At 39.8% G+C, this 18051-nt stretch overlaps 2 protein-coding genes across 6 annotated transcripts in view; both read left to right on the top strand.

Moving 5' to 3' along the window:
• The window catches only part of LOC134665138 (RNA binding protein fox-1 homolog 3), a 55660-nt gene extending 50236 nt beyond the window's left edge, over positions 1-5424 (top strand). For all 5 annotated transcript variants that reach the window (XM_063521979.1, XM_063521981.1, XM_063521982.1 and 2 more), the window contains 3 exons: positions 280-452; positions 844-907; positions 1019-5424. In XM_063521979.1, the coding sequence (XP_063378049.1) occupies positions 280-452; positions 844-907; positions 1019-1063 (282 nt within the window). In that variant the 3' untranslated portion in view covers positions 1064-5424. The remainder of the gene's footprint in view (positions 1-279; positions 453-843; positions 908-1018) is intronic.
• Positions 5425-6019: 595 nt separating this feature from the next.
• LOC134665137 (cGMP-dependent protein kinase 1-like) lies at positions 6020-17352 on the top strand. Its single transcript, XM_063521976.1, has 11 exons — positions 6020-6334; positions 9973-10343; positions 10781-11064; positions 11403-11572; positions 11855-12093; positions 12515-12615; positions 13326-13542; positions 14787-15018; positions 15618-15716; positions 16260-16513; positions 16849-17352. The coding sequence occupies exons 1-11, from the start codon at positions 6239-6241 to the stop codon at positions 17006-17008; spliced, it is 2223 nt and encodes a 740-aa protein (XP_063378046.1). The 5' UTR covers positions 6020-6238; the 3' UTR covers positions 17009-17352.
• The last annotated feature ends 699 nt before the right edge of the window (positions 17353-18051 follow it).

Here is an 18051-nt window from a genome sequence, read left to right as displayed (position 1 = left end):
TTCCACTCGCATGTTCATTACCTTATACAAAACGCATGTGATGTGTTATTGGATCGCGTAATTTAACCCAATTGACGACAAGCACACGACTCCTTGTGTCCTCTAGGTTACGAATATATCGTTCCCATAATTTATATAAATTGTAGAGGTACCTATGACTTGACTGACTGAAATCGTTAATACTTAATGCGTGACTTGTGCCGTTGTTGATAATAAAGTATTGGTAACTCACGATACATTTAACATGAAGCATTCTGACGATGGTGTTGGTATATGCAGGCGGCAGCAGCAGCGGCCGCAGCAGCCGCGCCGCTGCTGAAGTCCCCGCTGACGTCGGCGCAGCACGCCGCCGCGGCCGCCGCCGCCGCCAACTACGGCGCGGCCGCGCGCGCCGCCGCCGCCGCCGTCAGCGGCACGCCGCAGCCCACCGCGCTCACGCCTCTCGCAGCCACGTCAGTATCACAACAACTCGAAACTTTAATGGCGTTAATCATAAACGCGTTACTGGCCTGAATTAGCTATGAATCGTTTCTCTTTATCTGTCATTTTGACTTATGTACTTACTGTTTTTGCACTATCAGAAGTATTAAAACAAATCAAATTATTTTCATAAAATATTTTATATCTTAGTACATGACATTTATTTCAGTTTACTATTTTTGTTTAGCCCTATGGTTGACTGGTAGAGAATGTATTAAGGCGTTAAGTCCGCAATTTGGACTTTTTTTTCAAAATTTGTGCAAGCTTTAAATTTGTATCATTAAGCCTACATGATTATCATATATCATATATGTATTTTGTTATACAGCAATTTCACCTAATTTTTATATTTTGATTTTTCAGATACGGCAGAGAATATGCAGATCCGTACCTAGGCCACAGCATCGGCCCAGTCACAGGTTATGGGGTCAGTATCAAAATCATAATTGAGTACCACGTTTTTAAGAATGGTTGTTATTTGTTTATTACAATAATTGTGTCATGTTTTAATGAATGTTGCTTCGTGGTTGTGTTCCAGACGGCGGTGTACAGAAGCGGCTACAACAGATTTGCGCCGTATTAAGTAAGCCAGTGGAACAAATTACGATTTTTACTCGAATATGGATCTACCTTCGATTCCTTTGCCCTAACATGACAATGGACTCTCTTTGTAAAGGTACAAACATAATTTTATTATATATTAAGGAAACAGTAATAGTGCTAGCCGGTTACTGTACAAGCAAGCTTGGGTAACATAGTCGTCCGCCGTTCGGGCGGACTCAACATACCAAAGTCATTATTAAACTTTCTAACACAAATAGTAAGTATATTAAGTTCAGCTGTTATTGTTTTCGTGTAATGCATATACAAGTGCGAGCAGCTAAAATGATGCATTCGACCGTTTTGATACTTGTAAGAAACCTATTTTACTCTTATCGCTCAGGTGAGTGAACCTACCTAAATTGGTAAATAATGTATGTTATTATTTAGTGTAGATGTTACACTTAATATGTAATTGACAATAGAAAAATACTTCATGTAATAACGATATTTAGTGAGCTTTGCACTTGCATATCATAGGAAAATTGTAAATATTGAAACTCAATCCATTTCGACTTGTTAGTTTACATGTTAACATTTCGCTGAAACCTTATTAATTTCTTGTAAATTAATAGGGTTACTGTAGGTAGGAACTACCTAACTCAGGTAACATTTTAGTTTTCTACTGAACATTTGAACATAAACTTGTTTTAAAGGCACCTAAAGTCGATTTTTTATCTATTACGTAGTATATTTTACTTTAGAAACTCAAACTATTTTATAAGTAGGTACAAGCGCAAATATGTATAACCATTTTAGAACTGTTTTGAAATGTTTCGTGGTGCAAATATAATGCGGTGCCATCTACTCGGTTGTTATTTTACAACATATTTTTCTAAAGTTACCTATGTACTACGTACTTTTTTGATGTTTTACTTTATTTTGGATAGTAGTAGAGATTCCTCGGTGTAAGTATCCCGTACGAGTATGTGTTACGCGTCGTTAACGTCCCGCTTGGAGCTCGCGCCGCCGCAGGGCCTCCTACGTTTCGGTCTCGCTGCGTACAGCTTCGCAAACTTCCGTAAATGTTTACTTTCCCATTCTGTTTATTCAAAAATGTAACTATTGATCGCTAGTTTATAAATGATAGCATTTTATTGAATCGTAATCGTAGGCATAACGCTTATATGTAGTGAATAAGAGAAGAAGGGAGCTCCATCGAGCTCTTACATATCATTGAGATTTCTCCTTGTAAATTAGTTTACACGATATTTTCATTAACAGTTTCTAATTTTGACAGCGCTATTTTAATATTTTTATCCGGTTTATCTTCATTTTATTGATCAAACACGCGTTCGGGTCCAACCCTTTTAGACGTCGTAAATTTTAGATCGAATGTTTAAATTAGGATTGTAAATTCGCTCAAACTTTATACCAAAGCACAAAAACCCATCGATTCATACGTATTGGAGCATTGAATTCGTGTCATTCATTTTCACTCAATAGATTTAGTAGTCTTTCAGTTAGAAAAACTTACAAAGTCTGCAAAATCAAGGCATCACTCATAAGGCCCACGTTTTGCACCTTCGAGTAGAAAACTACCATACGATACCCGCTTGCAGGTGTAAAACTGGCGTTTCCAGCCACGACACACATTTATTTGTAATGAGTTCACATGTAGTTTGCCATTTAGATTATTAATTTAACCTCACAAACAGTAGATCTGATTTTTGATTTATTAATTATTTTTAAGCCTTTGTATGTGACTTTTCTCAATTTGAATATTTAATCGAATAGCTACTGCCATGAACAATTTTAGTTAACTTTTTCTAAGCAAACTGGATGATGTTTATTTCGCCGTTTCACATTTTAACTACATATTGAATTAGTAACATATCAAATAATATAGGAAAGTGTTGCTGCAGAAGGGATACCTACCTGGAGAGCCATGTAAGAGCGCAGTAGGGTCTGCGAAGATAGCTTTAATTATTATCCACATTAAGTATAGGGCGTCCACACTCGCCCTCCGTAGTGAGTGGTCACGATTCACGTTAGCGAGCGTAGTTAGCCGGCAACAACCATGACAGGTTCGGTCTTAGAGGTCTAGTCCTTCGCGCACAATCTACGTTGTAATTATTATATTTGAAGGTGCTTTTGTAAAGGTTTCATGTGATAATTAAGAATCCAGTTTTGTGTACCTACCTTCTAAACCGCGTTTTAATTATATTATTTTATTGATTTTACTATTCTATTAATTAAGCGATATTGTGTCATATTTTCCGAGTGCCGGTTATTTTACATTCTCTCTTTTAGCGCCACTGGCTATTTACAATTATTAGTTAATTATTAATCATTAGGGTGTATCATTACTGTAGTCATGTTGCAGCTTCGAACAATTTTTTGTGCTTTACTGCTGAATACTCATGCGTGTATGCGTATATATAATTTTAGGAGGGTCTTAGATTTTGAATGTAACTGATTGTTTAATGCAATTTTTTATGTAAAGTACAGGAACAAAAGTACATGTGATTCGTCTGGATGATTTTTATATTTTTTTGATATAGACGTAGTGATGTCACAAACATGTTGATCTAGTGTCTGGAGCTAACGGGGCGTGTTCTGGGCGAGCGCACTCTCGCTGTACTTTACAGTCTATCATGAACAAATATTGGTACATGACAGTTATTTTTTAATCTTACCCTATTTGTACGCGTTCATAACTCGCCTCGTTATCTTTATTTTTTTCTCAGATTTGTAGATGATTTTTTGAGATCTTATTAGAAAATCACAGAAGTCCTTAGTTTTATATGAAAGTTTCGTAATCTAAGCCAAATTGTTATTACGTGGAGAAAATCTGAATTTAAATAACATATCTGACAAAATGGTTAGTGTGCTACAATAAGAAAAGAAAAAAAAAGCATCATGAACAATGTATAAATATAAAGTATGATCATTATAATAAGGATGATATGTATTTTGTAACGCGATTTGTTTCTCAGTTTTTATGAGATGTTGAATTTCAAACTGTTCTCGTTTCCGTATGCTGTGCACAAAATTATATCGATGGCTTCGATTCCGTAGTTAATAGATCTAAAACGAATTGTTATATTGTGCATAATACGGTCATATCAGTAGTGTTGTTAGCGAGTGTCGGTGATTGCTAACAGCATCGCACGCGGCGAGAATGACTACTGTTACTGTGAGCGCGCACACAGTTGCGCCCGCGCCCCTCCGCCCCTACACCACCTACACAACTTTTCTCAAAACTACATGCTCTTTGAATAACCCTATACGTAACTCGTAGCATGCTTGTTTGTATCCGATGAGAAATAGTAACGTAAAATATTCTGTAAATCTTTCCAACTTTGAGAGTTTTTTGGCACCGGGCGCGGACGCATCTCTAACGTGCTTTGTAAATAATGTTATCGGCGGGCGACCGCTGCATGTTGTGCGATTGATTTCTGCCTTCGGGCCAATATTGTTAACGTAGCCAGAGTTATAAGTATCACTTGTTCGTCAATTGCACACGTCGACGCTGATCAGTTAAGTAGTAGCGTACTCAGATTTCTATTAGCAGGGTTAGTAATTACGCCTACGTATCCAAATGGCTGATGTACATTTAAGATTGAACTCGTAGATCTGCCCGAAGCTCCCGGACACTCCGTAGGTACTTATGGTCGGCACGTCTATGAGTTCAATAAATTCGATTATTAAACGAGGGAACAGGTGGACGCAGCGCATACTCATCGTCAATCATTAAGTTAGAGAGGACGCGTGAGCTATGTTAGCGTGTGGCTTGCGACACAGGCGCGACGTGTCATATGAGCGGTAAATATTAGTTGCCTTCGCACCCCACACGGAAGCAAGCTCGCCGCGGATTATATTTTTCGTAAGTAGTTGCCTAAAGGCAGTGGCGAAGTGTGCGCTGCTGAGAGCCGCCGCCGGCGCAACGGCCGCGCCTGCGCGGTGCGCGCCCGCGCGCCGGACGACCAGTATTTGAGATACTAGTAACGTGCTCAATTTCCGTATCTGTATGTTGTACGTATACCTAATGTTAAACGTAAATGTTTTAAAATTAACTAACCTACAATAGATTTGTTACATAATAAATGTCTTCCGTTTGGCACATTTTATAGATTCGTCGCACGTTTTATTGCTGCACAGTACTATTGACAAGTGATTTTGATTATACTCGAGCCGAGTGCACAGCGAGCTCCCTAATAAGATTTGTGATAAAATAATTAGATTTTCGTTTCCCGTGTGGCAATTTAAAATAGATTGCAAGCTGATTTTTCTCTTTTATTGTAAATATTTTTTTCAATTGTGAAATATTGAATGAAGTGAATAATTTTAAGTCTTTGGCATTGTATACTCATTTACGTTATTAATAAATTATAGTATGAATTTCGATTTTTATTTATGAATCCACACAACCCACCACTTAAATCTACTCAAGAAAAACTAGATCTTTGACTGCTGGTTATTAGGGTACGATACCTACTTATGCCAATAGGTACCTAGTGTCTTATTCGCCTTATTGTGACGACCGATACCTTTTTGTCATAAACTTTAATTACAATATAGAAAAAAACGATAATTTTTCTTTGCTCTAAACTCTAAATCAAAGCATTAGTGATACAAAAACTGCGGCTCAATTTTTATTATCGTTTATGTACGATTCGATATCGAACCATTTTTATATTTAAACATTATTTCATGTACTTATGTAGGTGAGCACATTATAGGTAGGTACATGTAAGTATAGGTACCTATGTTAATTTGGACCGTAGTATGATATTGATAATACTATTACTTATTCTGTGCCATAGTCGTGTGATGTAGCCTAAAGTGACCAGAGTTTACGGTAGGTAAAGTGTATTTGGGTAATTCTGAAAGGAAATAACACCAATAAAGTGGAGAATAACTATTTCCGAAAAAGGGCTAGTATAAAAAAAAAATACTAGCAAATTGTAATTCCCTGTGACTGATACTCATTAATATTATTAGGGCTGATAACATTGCAAGGCTCTTTGATAATGGTACCTAATCATTCTTCAGTATAATATATAATAATTAAAACAATCGGTTCGCCAAGATAATCTAGTCGCGATAAGGGTTTGCTCGTGCGCCGATCGCGCAGTGCGTGGTTTGCCACAATCCACGATGTAATGCTGTCGTGCTCACCTTGAACTGACTGTTGAGTGTTGATATTGCGAACATGGTGCTGTGTCCGCCGTTCAGGTGGACGTCCAAAGGCGGCTTCAACCTGAGCAACGCTGCACCCCCCGAACCAGACGAGCGACGTGGGACTATTGTAAGTCTATCACTTCTTTACTTTCGAGCTGTTGCTTACATACTTACTTTAGACACAGGTTTAATATGTTATCTTTTACAAACTTTACACAGGTGCCTCGTATGAAGTGAATATTAATTAAAATTGGTAATTTAAGTTTCATGACGAGAGATGTGTTCAATGTTCATTGTTCTGTGGAACTAAGTAGTGAAACAAACCTGTGGAAAATTCAAACGGCAACATTTGAGTTTTCATTAGTATTTTAATTTCATAAATCTTTGAAACATGAAGCAGGTTTAGGTAGGGTACCTGTCAACACATTAGGACGCCTGCCCTCATCAGTGAAGAAGCCTAATGTCATTTTCTTTTAATGAATAATTTAGATACCTAGTACTTAAGTAGGTATTTCGGCTTTTGATTGACATGATTTTTTATTCTTTATCTGTTTCTCATAAGTAGTCGTATTCAATAAATACTTACAATTAGCTACTTGTTTAAAATATGGGATTGATAAGACAGGTAAAGTCCCGACATAAAATCCCTAAAGTAAACCTAAATAATCTAGGAAAAATAAGTAGTAAAAATATGATCTTAAATGGTATATCTAAACGAAACAAATCTTACAATAATACGAGTTAGAATTATCAGTTCATTGAGAAAAATGTTTGACAGTAAAGGAGTAATCCCCGATTTGGTACAAACATCAACACTCCTAACTGTATATTCGATGCACCTTAAAAGGCATAAGGTCCACCGATGTACCATCACGCTCCGCGATTTTTGCTCCATTTAGGGTCTTAGCTAAATTGGTTTTTCAATACTTACGCTATAGAATTTCCAATTTAGCAAGAACCCTAAAAATGGAGTAACAATCCCGTGTGGTAATTGTACTGTAACAATCCCGTGTGGTAAGTGTGGGCGATAGCGATGGTACTACGTGTCTATGCCATCGTAACATTTAGCTGCACATTAGGAACGTAGCTACCAGTGGCGGCGCGTCAAACATATCCATAGGCAAGCCGGGGCTAATTTAGCTTAGCTACATATTTCCTTTACAACTCTGCTCAAACGTCCAAAAACAGGCAAGCCGCTGGGAATCGGCTTTTATGGACGCGCCGCCACTGGTAGCTACAACGTATAAGTTCAACAGTGTGTCTTTAGATACAGGCTCCATCATCATAACAATAAATTGACTAACCTTTGAATGCATCCGACGCAGGGCCGTCTTAAACTATGCTGTGGCCCTTGGGCACATAAGAATTTGGAGCTCTTTTGGAAAGTAAAGAATGCGAATTTAACAATTTAACATTTTTCTACTATGATCTTGTATTAATTATGGGTAGGGAATGCAAATCGGTTATTTTTTGTATGGAATTAACCGCGGTTTCGGTTAATAACCGATTATTTCCATACAAAAAATAACCGATTTGCATTCCCTAATTGTGGGTAATCAGATATACAGTTACTGTCTGTCCTTCGGGGCCCCCTGAGTATAGGGGCCCTGGGCACGGGTCCCGTGTGGCCTTATGGTAAAGACGGTACTGAATTCCGACGTCCTTATACTAAACCGATCGATCGAAAATCTGTTAACTAAGTTCTAATACCCGCATTGCTGACGTAGGCGAGAAAACCGCTAGGCTCAAATGGGACTGGGCCGGTCACGTCTACCGCATGCATCCGGAGAGGTGGGCTAGCTTAGCCACCAAGTGGATGCCGGTAGAGGGACGTGGCCGCGGCAGGCCCAAACGGAGATGGCGAGATGACCTGGACAGCTTCCTGAACAACTGGCCGGAGGAAGCACCAAATCGGGAGTCGTGGAAATTAAGGGGAGAGGCCTTTGCCCAGCAGTGGGACACTGAAATAGGCTAGGAAAAAAAAAAAAAGTTCTAATAACTTAAAATACACTAGGCCTGTCCATAATACACTTTAAACTCTCGCGTTTTGTACACATATAATTACACAAACACCGCGATATAATTTCATTGTTGTTTTTGCTGGTACAACTCAGTTGAAACGTCGGAATTTAAGGTAAATATACAATTAATTTATATATATCGCGGTAGACCCGTTTGTGTAATTACTAATTAAATAGGTATAGGTTGTCCGAGAGAGACCGCTTCTTAGCTACGACTTCTCACATTTATTGTTGGCGGTTATTTTATTGCACAAGAAGGCAACATAACAACAACAACAACAAAACAGCAACAACAACATCAACAAGGCAGCATAATTATAGCTTTCTTGTAACTTATGAGTAAGTATACTCGAAGAGTTAGGTATTAATTAGCTAGGTAGGTACTAGAAGGGGTGTTGTATTACCTATGTAAGTCCACGAAAAAATCGTGCCTCGACTTTGACCGCTGAAGTAAATGTCGCTCTCGCTGTATCATCGCATTTTACGGTACCTAAGTAATTTAGTTGTCAAAAGTTGACATTTAACACCTCCGATCGAACCTCCACAAATATGACGCAGTAGGTACCTATGGGGCTATTCATAAATTACGTCATTTCAAATTAGGGTGGGGGGGTCTGGACATCGGATGACGGTAGCATGAAGTAGGAGGAAATGGGGTCATTTGAAGCATGATTTTTGGATGATTATAGGGGGGGGGGTCGAAAATCGTCAAAAATCGATGACGTAATTTATGGATAGCGCTATCAAGTTCGGCTGTTGAACTCAGAGGCGCGATGTTTTCTTTGACATTAAATAATCCTTCTCACAATCAATAAACATTCGTAAACATTGGTAACGAAATGTTATTTCTAAATAAAATGGCAACATGGCAAGTGTGATCATTGATTTATAGGTATACTTAACTATTACTTCGTAGAGATGGGCACTACGGTACGAAGTGAGAACAGAAAATTGGTGCGCAAATAGCGTTTATGCACATTTTGTTGGTGTGCATGTTCGCTCGGCGTTATATAAATATCTTTATATCTTTGAGTTTGAATACTTAAATTTTATCTATCTCCTATCATCAAATTAGGTCAGCTTTATAAATTACTCCGAATCCTTTTAGGAAATCACTACGAGTAAAAATGTTTGTCTAATCTAAATTCTTTATATGAAATCTATTATTAACGATAAAATTATCTTAAACTCAGATAAGAATGTTAAAAAAAATCACTGCAATAAGAAGCAATTCGTACCAAATCCATTTAATGCTTCCGTTCAGTACGAGATTGCGATTGTTTTGACCACTGCTAAAGCGAAGGTAAACACTGTTCTTTGTTGGAAATAGCTAAGATTCTCCAGTGGCTCACGTTGAGCATGCTAGTATCAACTCGTTAATATTTCAACATTCCTCATTTATTTGTAGGTAATGAAAAAAAAAAACAAATTATCTAAGATCCAGATATAATTGACACGATCGCAGAGCAAGATATGAGATAAGTATAAAACAATTACGGGGTACTCGGTAGTTGACATGTTTACACGTAGGATTTATATGCGTTTATATTGTAGTCTGCATAATACTGTCGCTTAACGCTTGATTACACAAAGTACAATAGGGCAGGCGTTTTATGATTCATTTTAGGTACCGACGGTTCGTTGATTCTATACCTAATGATTCTATAACCTAGCGATATATCTATTAGCAGACGAACCAGTAATAGGTACCTACATAGTCCAATTTATATACACTATTTTTCAGAAATTAACTGACAATGTCGATGTGCCTATGCCAACCGTTAACGGCAACGTCCCCAATGGCACTGCGGAGCATCCACCACAACAAGATGAAGTCCAACAGCAGGAGCCAGCGACATCCCCCAAGAAGTCCACCACCAGTTACATGAGCATACAAAGCGGGACCACCTATAGCAGGGATTCCGATTTCGAAATGAATAGTCGAAGTAATAGCAGCATAGATATGAAAACTGTATCGGATTTCATAACCAGACCGGCGCATGCTGAGCCGCAGCGCAGTGAGCGCAAGAGGGGCATCATCGCGCCGCACGCGCCGCTTGACACGTCGCGTGCCAGTGTGGACCTACAATACATGAAATATGAAAAGGATGAAAAGTAAGAAAATACAATTACAGCTCTAATACCGATTACGAAGAGGCTTAAAACACCTTGTTTAGTAGCCTGCTTTCGCGAGCAAGGGTAATCCTTTGCACAAAAAATTGTTTTGTTTGACTATGTAGGATTCGTGATACATTAGCATATGGCCACTATTGTGATAATGGGATACCCCTCGTATAATGTTAAATCGCCTTCAACAATAGGTAGTCTTGACCAACGGTGGTATGGTCCATACAGAAATATCTCTGGCTGCTCATTAATTTGGCTTAGATAGGTATATATAGGTACCTTTAATTTCTTCAAGGATACCTATGTGGAATTAGGCTCAATTGCGGGAATCGAGCCTTATTTAAATACCGCTCCGCTGGTAGAGACGTCTAGCGCGCTAGCTGTAGGTTATAGTCTGGATTCAAAGTGCAATTTCTGTTTTACAGATCTGCCGAACAAATAAAAAAAGCAATAATGGCCAACGACTTCCTAAAGAATTTGATGGACGAAGAACTATTATCGATGGTGGTTGAAGCTATGAGCCCACAGGTGTTCCAGGCCGTGAGTCTTATAATCCGTGAGGGCGAGTCCGGGAGTCATCTATACGTGTCTGCCGAAGGGCAGTTCGAGGTTCTAAAGGGCGGGCAGGTCGTGAAGAACTTCGGGCCTGGAGAAGCGTTCGGAGAACTCGCTATCTTGTATAAAGCTAAACGATTTGCGTCGATACGATGTAAGTGATAAGTTTGTTATGGATACTTTATGACTAACTCGCATTCTTATGTGTAACAATAAAATCCCCGTTAATCTAATTGATTATATGATTATGCTTCAACTGAAAGAGGTGCAATAACGAAGATTTCTAAGATATGACAATCCCCAGACGATTTTTTTCCTCAGATACCGTAAACTTTTTGCACTGATTATAAAAACAAACATAATCCATCTTTTAAAAATGTATTATGATAATGTTTCCGAGACAGGTTTCCAATAAATTAAAATCGTAAATAACGAATTAACTGTCTAATTCAAGAATTATCAAAATTCCTAGCCAATTATTTTGGTATCCAGGTATAACAGAAGCCAAAGTATGGACGCTAGAGCGGCGGGTATTCCAAAAGATCATGGTGGGAAGCGGGCGGCGCGAGCAGGAGTACAACATGCGGTTCCTGGCCTCCGTGCCGCTGCTGCAGGGCATACACCCCATCGAACTCGCCAAGATCTCTGACTTCCTCAAAAGGGTAAGACCACATGATTATTTAGGTAAGTATATAATTAAATTATTCCTCAAATAAGAATAAACGTAATTCTTGATATTCCACCTTCGTCAACGATCATAATCAGGTGGGTAATACATAGGTAATACTCGTATGTTACCTATGCAAAATTTGCCTCTGCGAAGTTAAGGATTAGGAACCACAATTTAGGTGCACACAAAATTCCTTCAGCGGTGCTATTAAATTTCGAGAGCAGTGTCAGGTACAGTTTTATTTTTACGGTGCGGTTGCAATCTTCGATTTCAGGAGTTCTTCTCAGCGGGCACGGCGGTCGTGCGGCAAGGCGAACGGGGTGACAAGTTCTACATCATACGCGGTGGCACGGTGACGGTGACGAAGCGCGAGGGCGAGGGCCCCGACCGGCGCGTGGGCACGCTGCGCCGCGGCGACTACTTCGGCGAGCAGGCGCTGCTGCATGAGGACCGTCGGCTCGCCACTGTCACCGCCGAGCCGCCCGGAGTGGAGTGCCTCACACTAGAGCGGGGGTAAGGGCTGATTTAGACGATGCGTGAACTCGCATGCGAATCTCACACCATTGCGGGTTTTGACCGGTCGGTTGAATTGGACGTAATCAACAGTCCGCAATGTAACTAAAATCGCATACGAGTTCGCGCGCCGTATTAATCAGCCCTAAGGTATACTTAAACAATGCGAGGGCGAGTGGTTGTAAGTGCGTAGGCAAGCTTGAGAGTGGTAACTGCTTCGGCAATTAGACCTTGCTGTGCGAGGACTGTCGCTCTGCCAAGTTTCAACCGAGCCTATCGAGTTAACTACAACACTAACAGAGTCTAAAGGCAAGAATCGGTGGGTACCTAATTCACGCCGTATTAACGCCAAATCTACTTACCATAACCGATCTTCTTTACCGTACTTTTAAACTAAAAATTGCTTCATTTTATTCCTCAGGCCATTTACGGAACTCCTCGGCAACTTAGACGAATTAAAGAATATCAGGCATTCCATCCCTCCGCCACTGGAGCAAAGAAAATCATCTCAAGTTAAGAGCGGTAATCACTCTACTCGTATACTCAGTACCTATTTATGTTTGTTCATAAATACTAACGCAATGCAACGTTTAATTTAAAAGCAGACAAAACATGAATTCCAATATTTTAATTAAGGAATAAGCAGCTTTAATGCCACGTAGATAATTACTATTCTTAGAAGGCGTTTCCGCTGCAATAGTTGTTAGGATTGTATTAACATTCAAGATCCATACAATTTCTCTTAGTAGAGACCTGCAAGCCTATTATGGATCGCTTTATCCACATTTATCCACGTGATAAAACAACTGTCACTTTTTAACTCTCCGGGATAGAAAGAGACGGATACCGTTTTATCACGCTGTCACGTAGACAAATACGACCAGCATATCCGTGCTGCATGCGAAATGATTGTAAATGTCGATTAATTAGCAGATTAATTGAATCTAATCAAATAGATAGGTTAGGTGCCTTCTGGATACCTATAAGAAAATGGATTGATGATGCCTTTAAAGAGAATATAACCACTACGTGGATACCTCTAATAAATCTGTGCTAACTAGATATACTTACCTACCGAGATAGTTGTAAAAATCATATCCATTCTGAATCCTCAATGTTATCCACAAAATGAATTAAAAAATGTAGGGGTAAGTACATTTTTTAATTCATTTTGTGTTTGAGTCTATTGCAAGTGCAGGGGTCTCTACAAGTAATACATTTTCTTTAATCAGAATTTGAATACGTGGAGCTAAAAGAGCTGGAGATAGTGGGCACGATGGGCGTGGGCGGGTTCGGGCGCGTGGAGCTGGTGCAGTACAAGCGCGACCCGCGGCTCACGTTCGCGCTCAAGTGCCTCAAGAAGGTGGACATGGTGCAGCAGCAGCAGCAGGTGCACGCCTACAACGAGAAGAACATCATGATGGTCTGCAACAGCCCCTTCATTTGCAGGTAAAGCCCTATTTAGACGATGCGAGAACTCGCATGCGAGTTTCATTACATTGCGGTTTTTGATCGGACGTAATGGGACCCAAAAGTCCGCAATGTAACTAAAATAGCATGCGAGTTCGCGCGTCTTCTAAATCAGCCCTAATCCAGAGTAAATATAAAATATCTGGGAGACAGAGCGTTGCTCGGTAAACATATAAAAAATCAAAAATGCTCGTTTTGCCAGACCTAGCGAGATCGATTTATCGCCCCCGGAAACCCCCATATAGCATATTTCATCAAAATCGTTAGAGCCGCTTCCGAGATCCATTTATATACATATAAGTAAATAAACAAGAATTGCTCGTTTAAAGGTGTTAGATTAGATTAGATATGATAAGGAGGTACTTAACAATAACTAATAATAAAATTGCCCGAAAAGTCATAAAGTATGACTCACGTTAGATCGTGCCGGGTCCGGGCCGGAGCTTCCGGTACTTAGTTTTCTATGGAAAGCATCACGTGATCTCCGGTCGTCTGTCATAGAAAAGCGGAAGCTCCGGCCCGGTCTAACGTGACACATCCTTAATACAGTTTTTTCTCAAGTTAGGGTTAAAATGGTAATATTTTTTGGCACTTTACAGAATATAAGTATTAGGTATTCAAACAGGCACCGAACAAACATTGGTTTAAAATTCAATGAAATTAGAAGCATAAATGATGAGTACACATATATATGTTTGCAACTGAAGCACTTACTTAGACTCTATATTTCCCCAGACGACGCATTGCCATGAAAATTTCGAGACTTTGTTTATGATCTGGCTCATCGCCAAAAGTCTAGAAATTGCAATGCGTGCGACATTATTCAGAGAGCTACGTATTGTAAAATGTTATGAGCCAATACAGCTTCGCCATTACAAAGTTTTTAGTAACTTTCTGGATAATAAGTATACTGTACAATAGGGCGACTATATGTCAAATCTCGAACGACGCACAGTGGGCCGATTTTTGAATTACGAGCGCTCGATATATTCGTCACTCGAATATCTGTGGAAAACAACGAAATGCTATTTTTGAATTAAGATCGATAGAAATTGTGAATCTAGTGGTATTGATCATTCGTTTTCAATTATATTAGTAGAATTTTAATGCCTAGTAGCAACACGAAATCGAGCGAACGAAATTCAAAAATCGGACACCAGGTGTTAAGCGTAGTGAATATTAAAGCATAAATATATATTATATTTATTATCCCTGTCTTTTAGACTATACCGCACATTCAAAGACAACAAGTACATCTACTTCCTCATGGAGCCGATCCTCGGCGGCGAGGTGTGGACCATCCTGCAGAAGCAGCGGTTCTTCCCGGAGGCCACCGCGCGGTTCATGGCGGCCTGCGTCGTCGAGGCCTTCCAGTACCTGCACTCCAAGGATATCGTCTATCGGGACTTGAAGCCCGAGAACCTTATGCTTGATAGACTTGGGTATATTAAATTGGTAAGTGTTATAGTTTTATTCTAGAATTCAAAGTTTAATAAATGTTTGGAATATTGTTGCGCTTGTTTCCGCTAAAGAAAAAATCAAATACCTATGCGCAAGCGCAAATAATATATTAAGCAGGAATTAAGCCGCATTGTTGAAAGACAATTTAAGGGACGCAGTTATTATGAGCTAGAGCATGCTAGAGGGAGCAAACAAAGTGGTGTTCTCATTCCACCACATAGCTGCGTCCCTTAATAGTTGTTCTGGGTCATTCTCTGAGAATATGTCTGCGATTGCGTCTAATTGCCACGATTCTTTTCATACATTTTGTATGGATCGCGACAATTAGACCGCAGACTTCCTCCTACGTTAACCCATTGTATAAAAGTCTGGATTAAGATTTAAAATATGACGGAGGCAATCCAATAGGTACCTACCTATTTAATGCAAAATAAACCTAGGCAAGGTTTCTGTCTGTAAATATATATGGAAACATATGTAAATTACACGAGGATTGAATGACCTATTACAGTTTCCGTTTAGTAGACATATTACTATATCACATTAACGTTATAGTTTTCGTAAAATACTTACTGTTTTTATTTATTTTGTAGGTCGACTTCGGATTTGCGAAGCAACTTGACCCAAATGTCAAGACGTACACTTTTGCCGGCACTCCCGAATACGTTGCTCCAGAGATAGTGCTAAATAAGGTAAGATACATACATACATATCTACAGTCGCCATCAGATACATCGCAGCCTCTATTGTCAAGGCGTTAGAGTGCATGTTCAGATATTGTGAACACCTTGGCGATTATTTATCTGCAGTTGGTTTCAAATCAAGATGGTTTCTTCGAGATGGTTTTATACCATTTCCAGCGATTCGACCTAATAGGTACTTGAAACGTAATAATGATCCCTCTCAACGAGTCAACGGTCCAAAAATAATTTAAAAGTGCATGCAGCAAAACAGTCGTGATCAAAAATGTTGAGCTAAACAACCTTGTTTACGATTTTGTTTTTCACACACAATATCAACCGCCAACTCATCGAGGAATCTTTATCGACCCAAACTCGATAAAGTATTTCCATCCTTCGTCGTTGCGTAAATCAACTTAATATTTAACTTACCTTATAATCTAATATCATCTGACAAATCAAGAGCTCATATAATAGGTAAGAGATAGCTAATAGGTAGAGACAGATAGCTCGAGTAATAGGTGTAGGTTATCTACAGCTTGTTTGATGTATCAGGGCCACGACCGCGCCGTGGACTGCTGGGCGCTAGGCGTGTTCATCTACGAGCTGCTGGTGGGCAAGCCGCCGTTCCGCGCGGCCGGCAGCGACCACATGAAGACGTACACGCTGATCCTGCGCGGCATCGACGCCGTGCCCTTCCACCCGCGCGTGCCCAAGTCCGCGCAGATGCTGGTGCGCAAGCTGTGCCGCGCCGTGCCCGCCGAGCGGCTTGGCTACCTCAAGAAGATGATGGACGTTAAGAATCACAAGTATGATTTTTTTACCCTAAGGATTTATCATTATCATCAAACTGTTTTTTCAACCGGCGATATTCGATAAAGAAAAACATAGTGGAGACATTGAGAAACCAGACATCCTCAGATCGTTGTATTTCGACCGAGTGACATTCCTAGTTTGCAAAAATAAACAAGATCGAGTGATCAAGAAACTCGCGGCAGCTGATGTTTATGTCAAGACTTTCATCGAGACCACAAAGATCGAGAATGTCGCTTTCGAAACGTCGGAATATTATTTCAAGCTTAGTTGTTACACGGTCGTGAAAGTTTAAATCGGTGTAAGTATGACGACGATTGTTTTCCCACAGATGGTTCCTCGGGTTCGACTGGGAGGCGCTCCGCGAGCGCAAGCTGAAGGCGCCGCTGGTGCAGCGCGTCGCCAGCCCCACCGACCTCTCCAACTTCGAGAAGTACCCCAAAGAGAAACTACCTCCGGACGAAACTTCCGGCTGGGACCTTGAGTTCTAGAACGAATTGTTTCTAATGTGTGAATAAAAACATTATTAGGCCCTTTGCTGAAGCGGTTCAATTCTTTATAGATACCATCTAGATTTTTTTTACCAAGTATGAAATAAACATGTAGAAATGGAATCTTGAAATAAAATGTGAATACAGACGACATCGTGAATTGGGCTTAGGGTTTCTATGTTTCTACGGAAATAAAGGGTTTAAGTAGGTAGAGCCTGTATTAGGGCCGGCAATTAAGGTAGAAAGAAACTCATCCAACAAACAATGAATATGGCTTATACGTTTTTAATTTAATTAAAAACGTTTTAAAATTGTGGTTATTACAGATGTTTATTTTTATTTTAGTTCCAAGTTGTTTCATTTCTCCCAAAGTAAACCAACGTATAGGTATAGGAAGAATTTTGTACATAATACAAAACAACACACTCTTTTCTTTTTTGGGCAGTCGTGTAAAAATTAGCGGTTTCGACTGATTCCAAACAGTCCATATTTACTTACCTAACCTATCCCAAGTTTGTTTTGAATTTCATCTAAGGAAGACCGCTAAAATGTGATTAAAAAAAATCCTTTTTGAAGCCACTGCGCTTGTTTCTGATTTTGTGTTACGAACAAAATAGCAAACTGTTGGTTCAAACCCAGTCCTATAATACGATCATCAAGATAGGTACAAAATGCTCCCGGCAGCTTTGAAAACCAAGCGAGAGTCGAAGGAAAGCCGGTGTATCGCAAGAATGCAGGTCAATAGGCGGAAAACCTGTGCTAACACCGCACCGCATGCCCTTCACCGACCACGGACAAAAACTTGTCGCACCATGACAATCATGACATTGGCGACTCAGCTGACCAACATAACCCACAATACATTGTATGTGCCCGTAACACATGCTACTGTCTTTGTGATAAACGACGAACGAATCTATCTATCGAGTTTTGGGTCAAGAATCTGTATCAATGGCACGCATCTGTTTCAGTTTACTCACATGATTGCGTCATTGGCAAACAAACCGGTGTTTGTTCTCCCTTCGTGCGTTATTAAATTCCGA

This window comes from Cydia fagiglandana, chromosome 6 (genome assembly GCF_963556715.1).
Source record: "Cydia fagiglandana chromosome 6, ilCydFagi1.1, whole genome shotgun sequence".
NCBI lineage: Eukaryota > Metazoa > Arthropoda > Insecta > Lepidoptera > Tortricidae > Cydia > Cydia fagiglandana.
Note: the sequence above shows the minus strand (reverse complement) of the source record. Positions and strands in the feature narration are given on the sequence as shown.

Coding starts and splice junctions, on each gene's coding strand:
- LOC134665137 (XM_063521976.1), top strand. CDS start 6,239: ATGGTGCTGTGTCCGCCGTTCAGGTGGACGTCCAAAGGCGGCTTCAAC. Junction 6,335..9,972: donor ACGAGCGACGTGGGACTATT/GTAAGTCTATCA, acceptor ACTATTTTTCAG/AAATTAACTGACAATGTCGA. Junction 16,514..16,848: donor ATGGACGTTAAGAATCACAA/GTATGATTTTTT, acceptor GTTTTCCCACAG/ATGGTTCCTCGGGTTCGACT.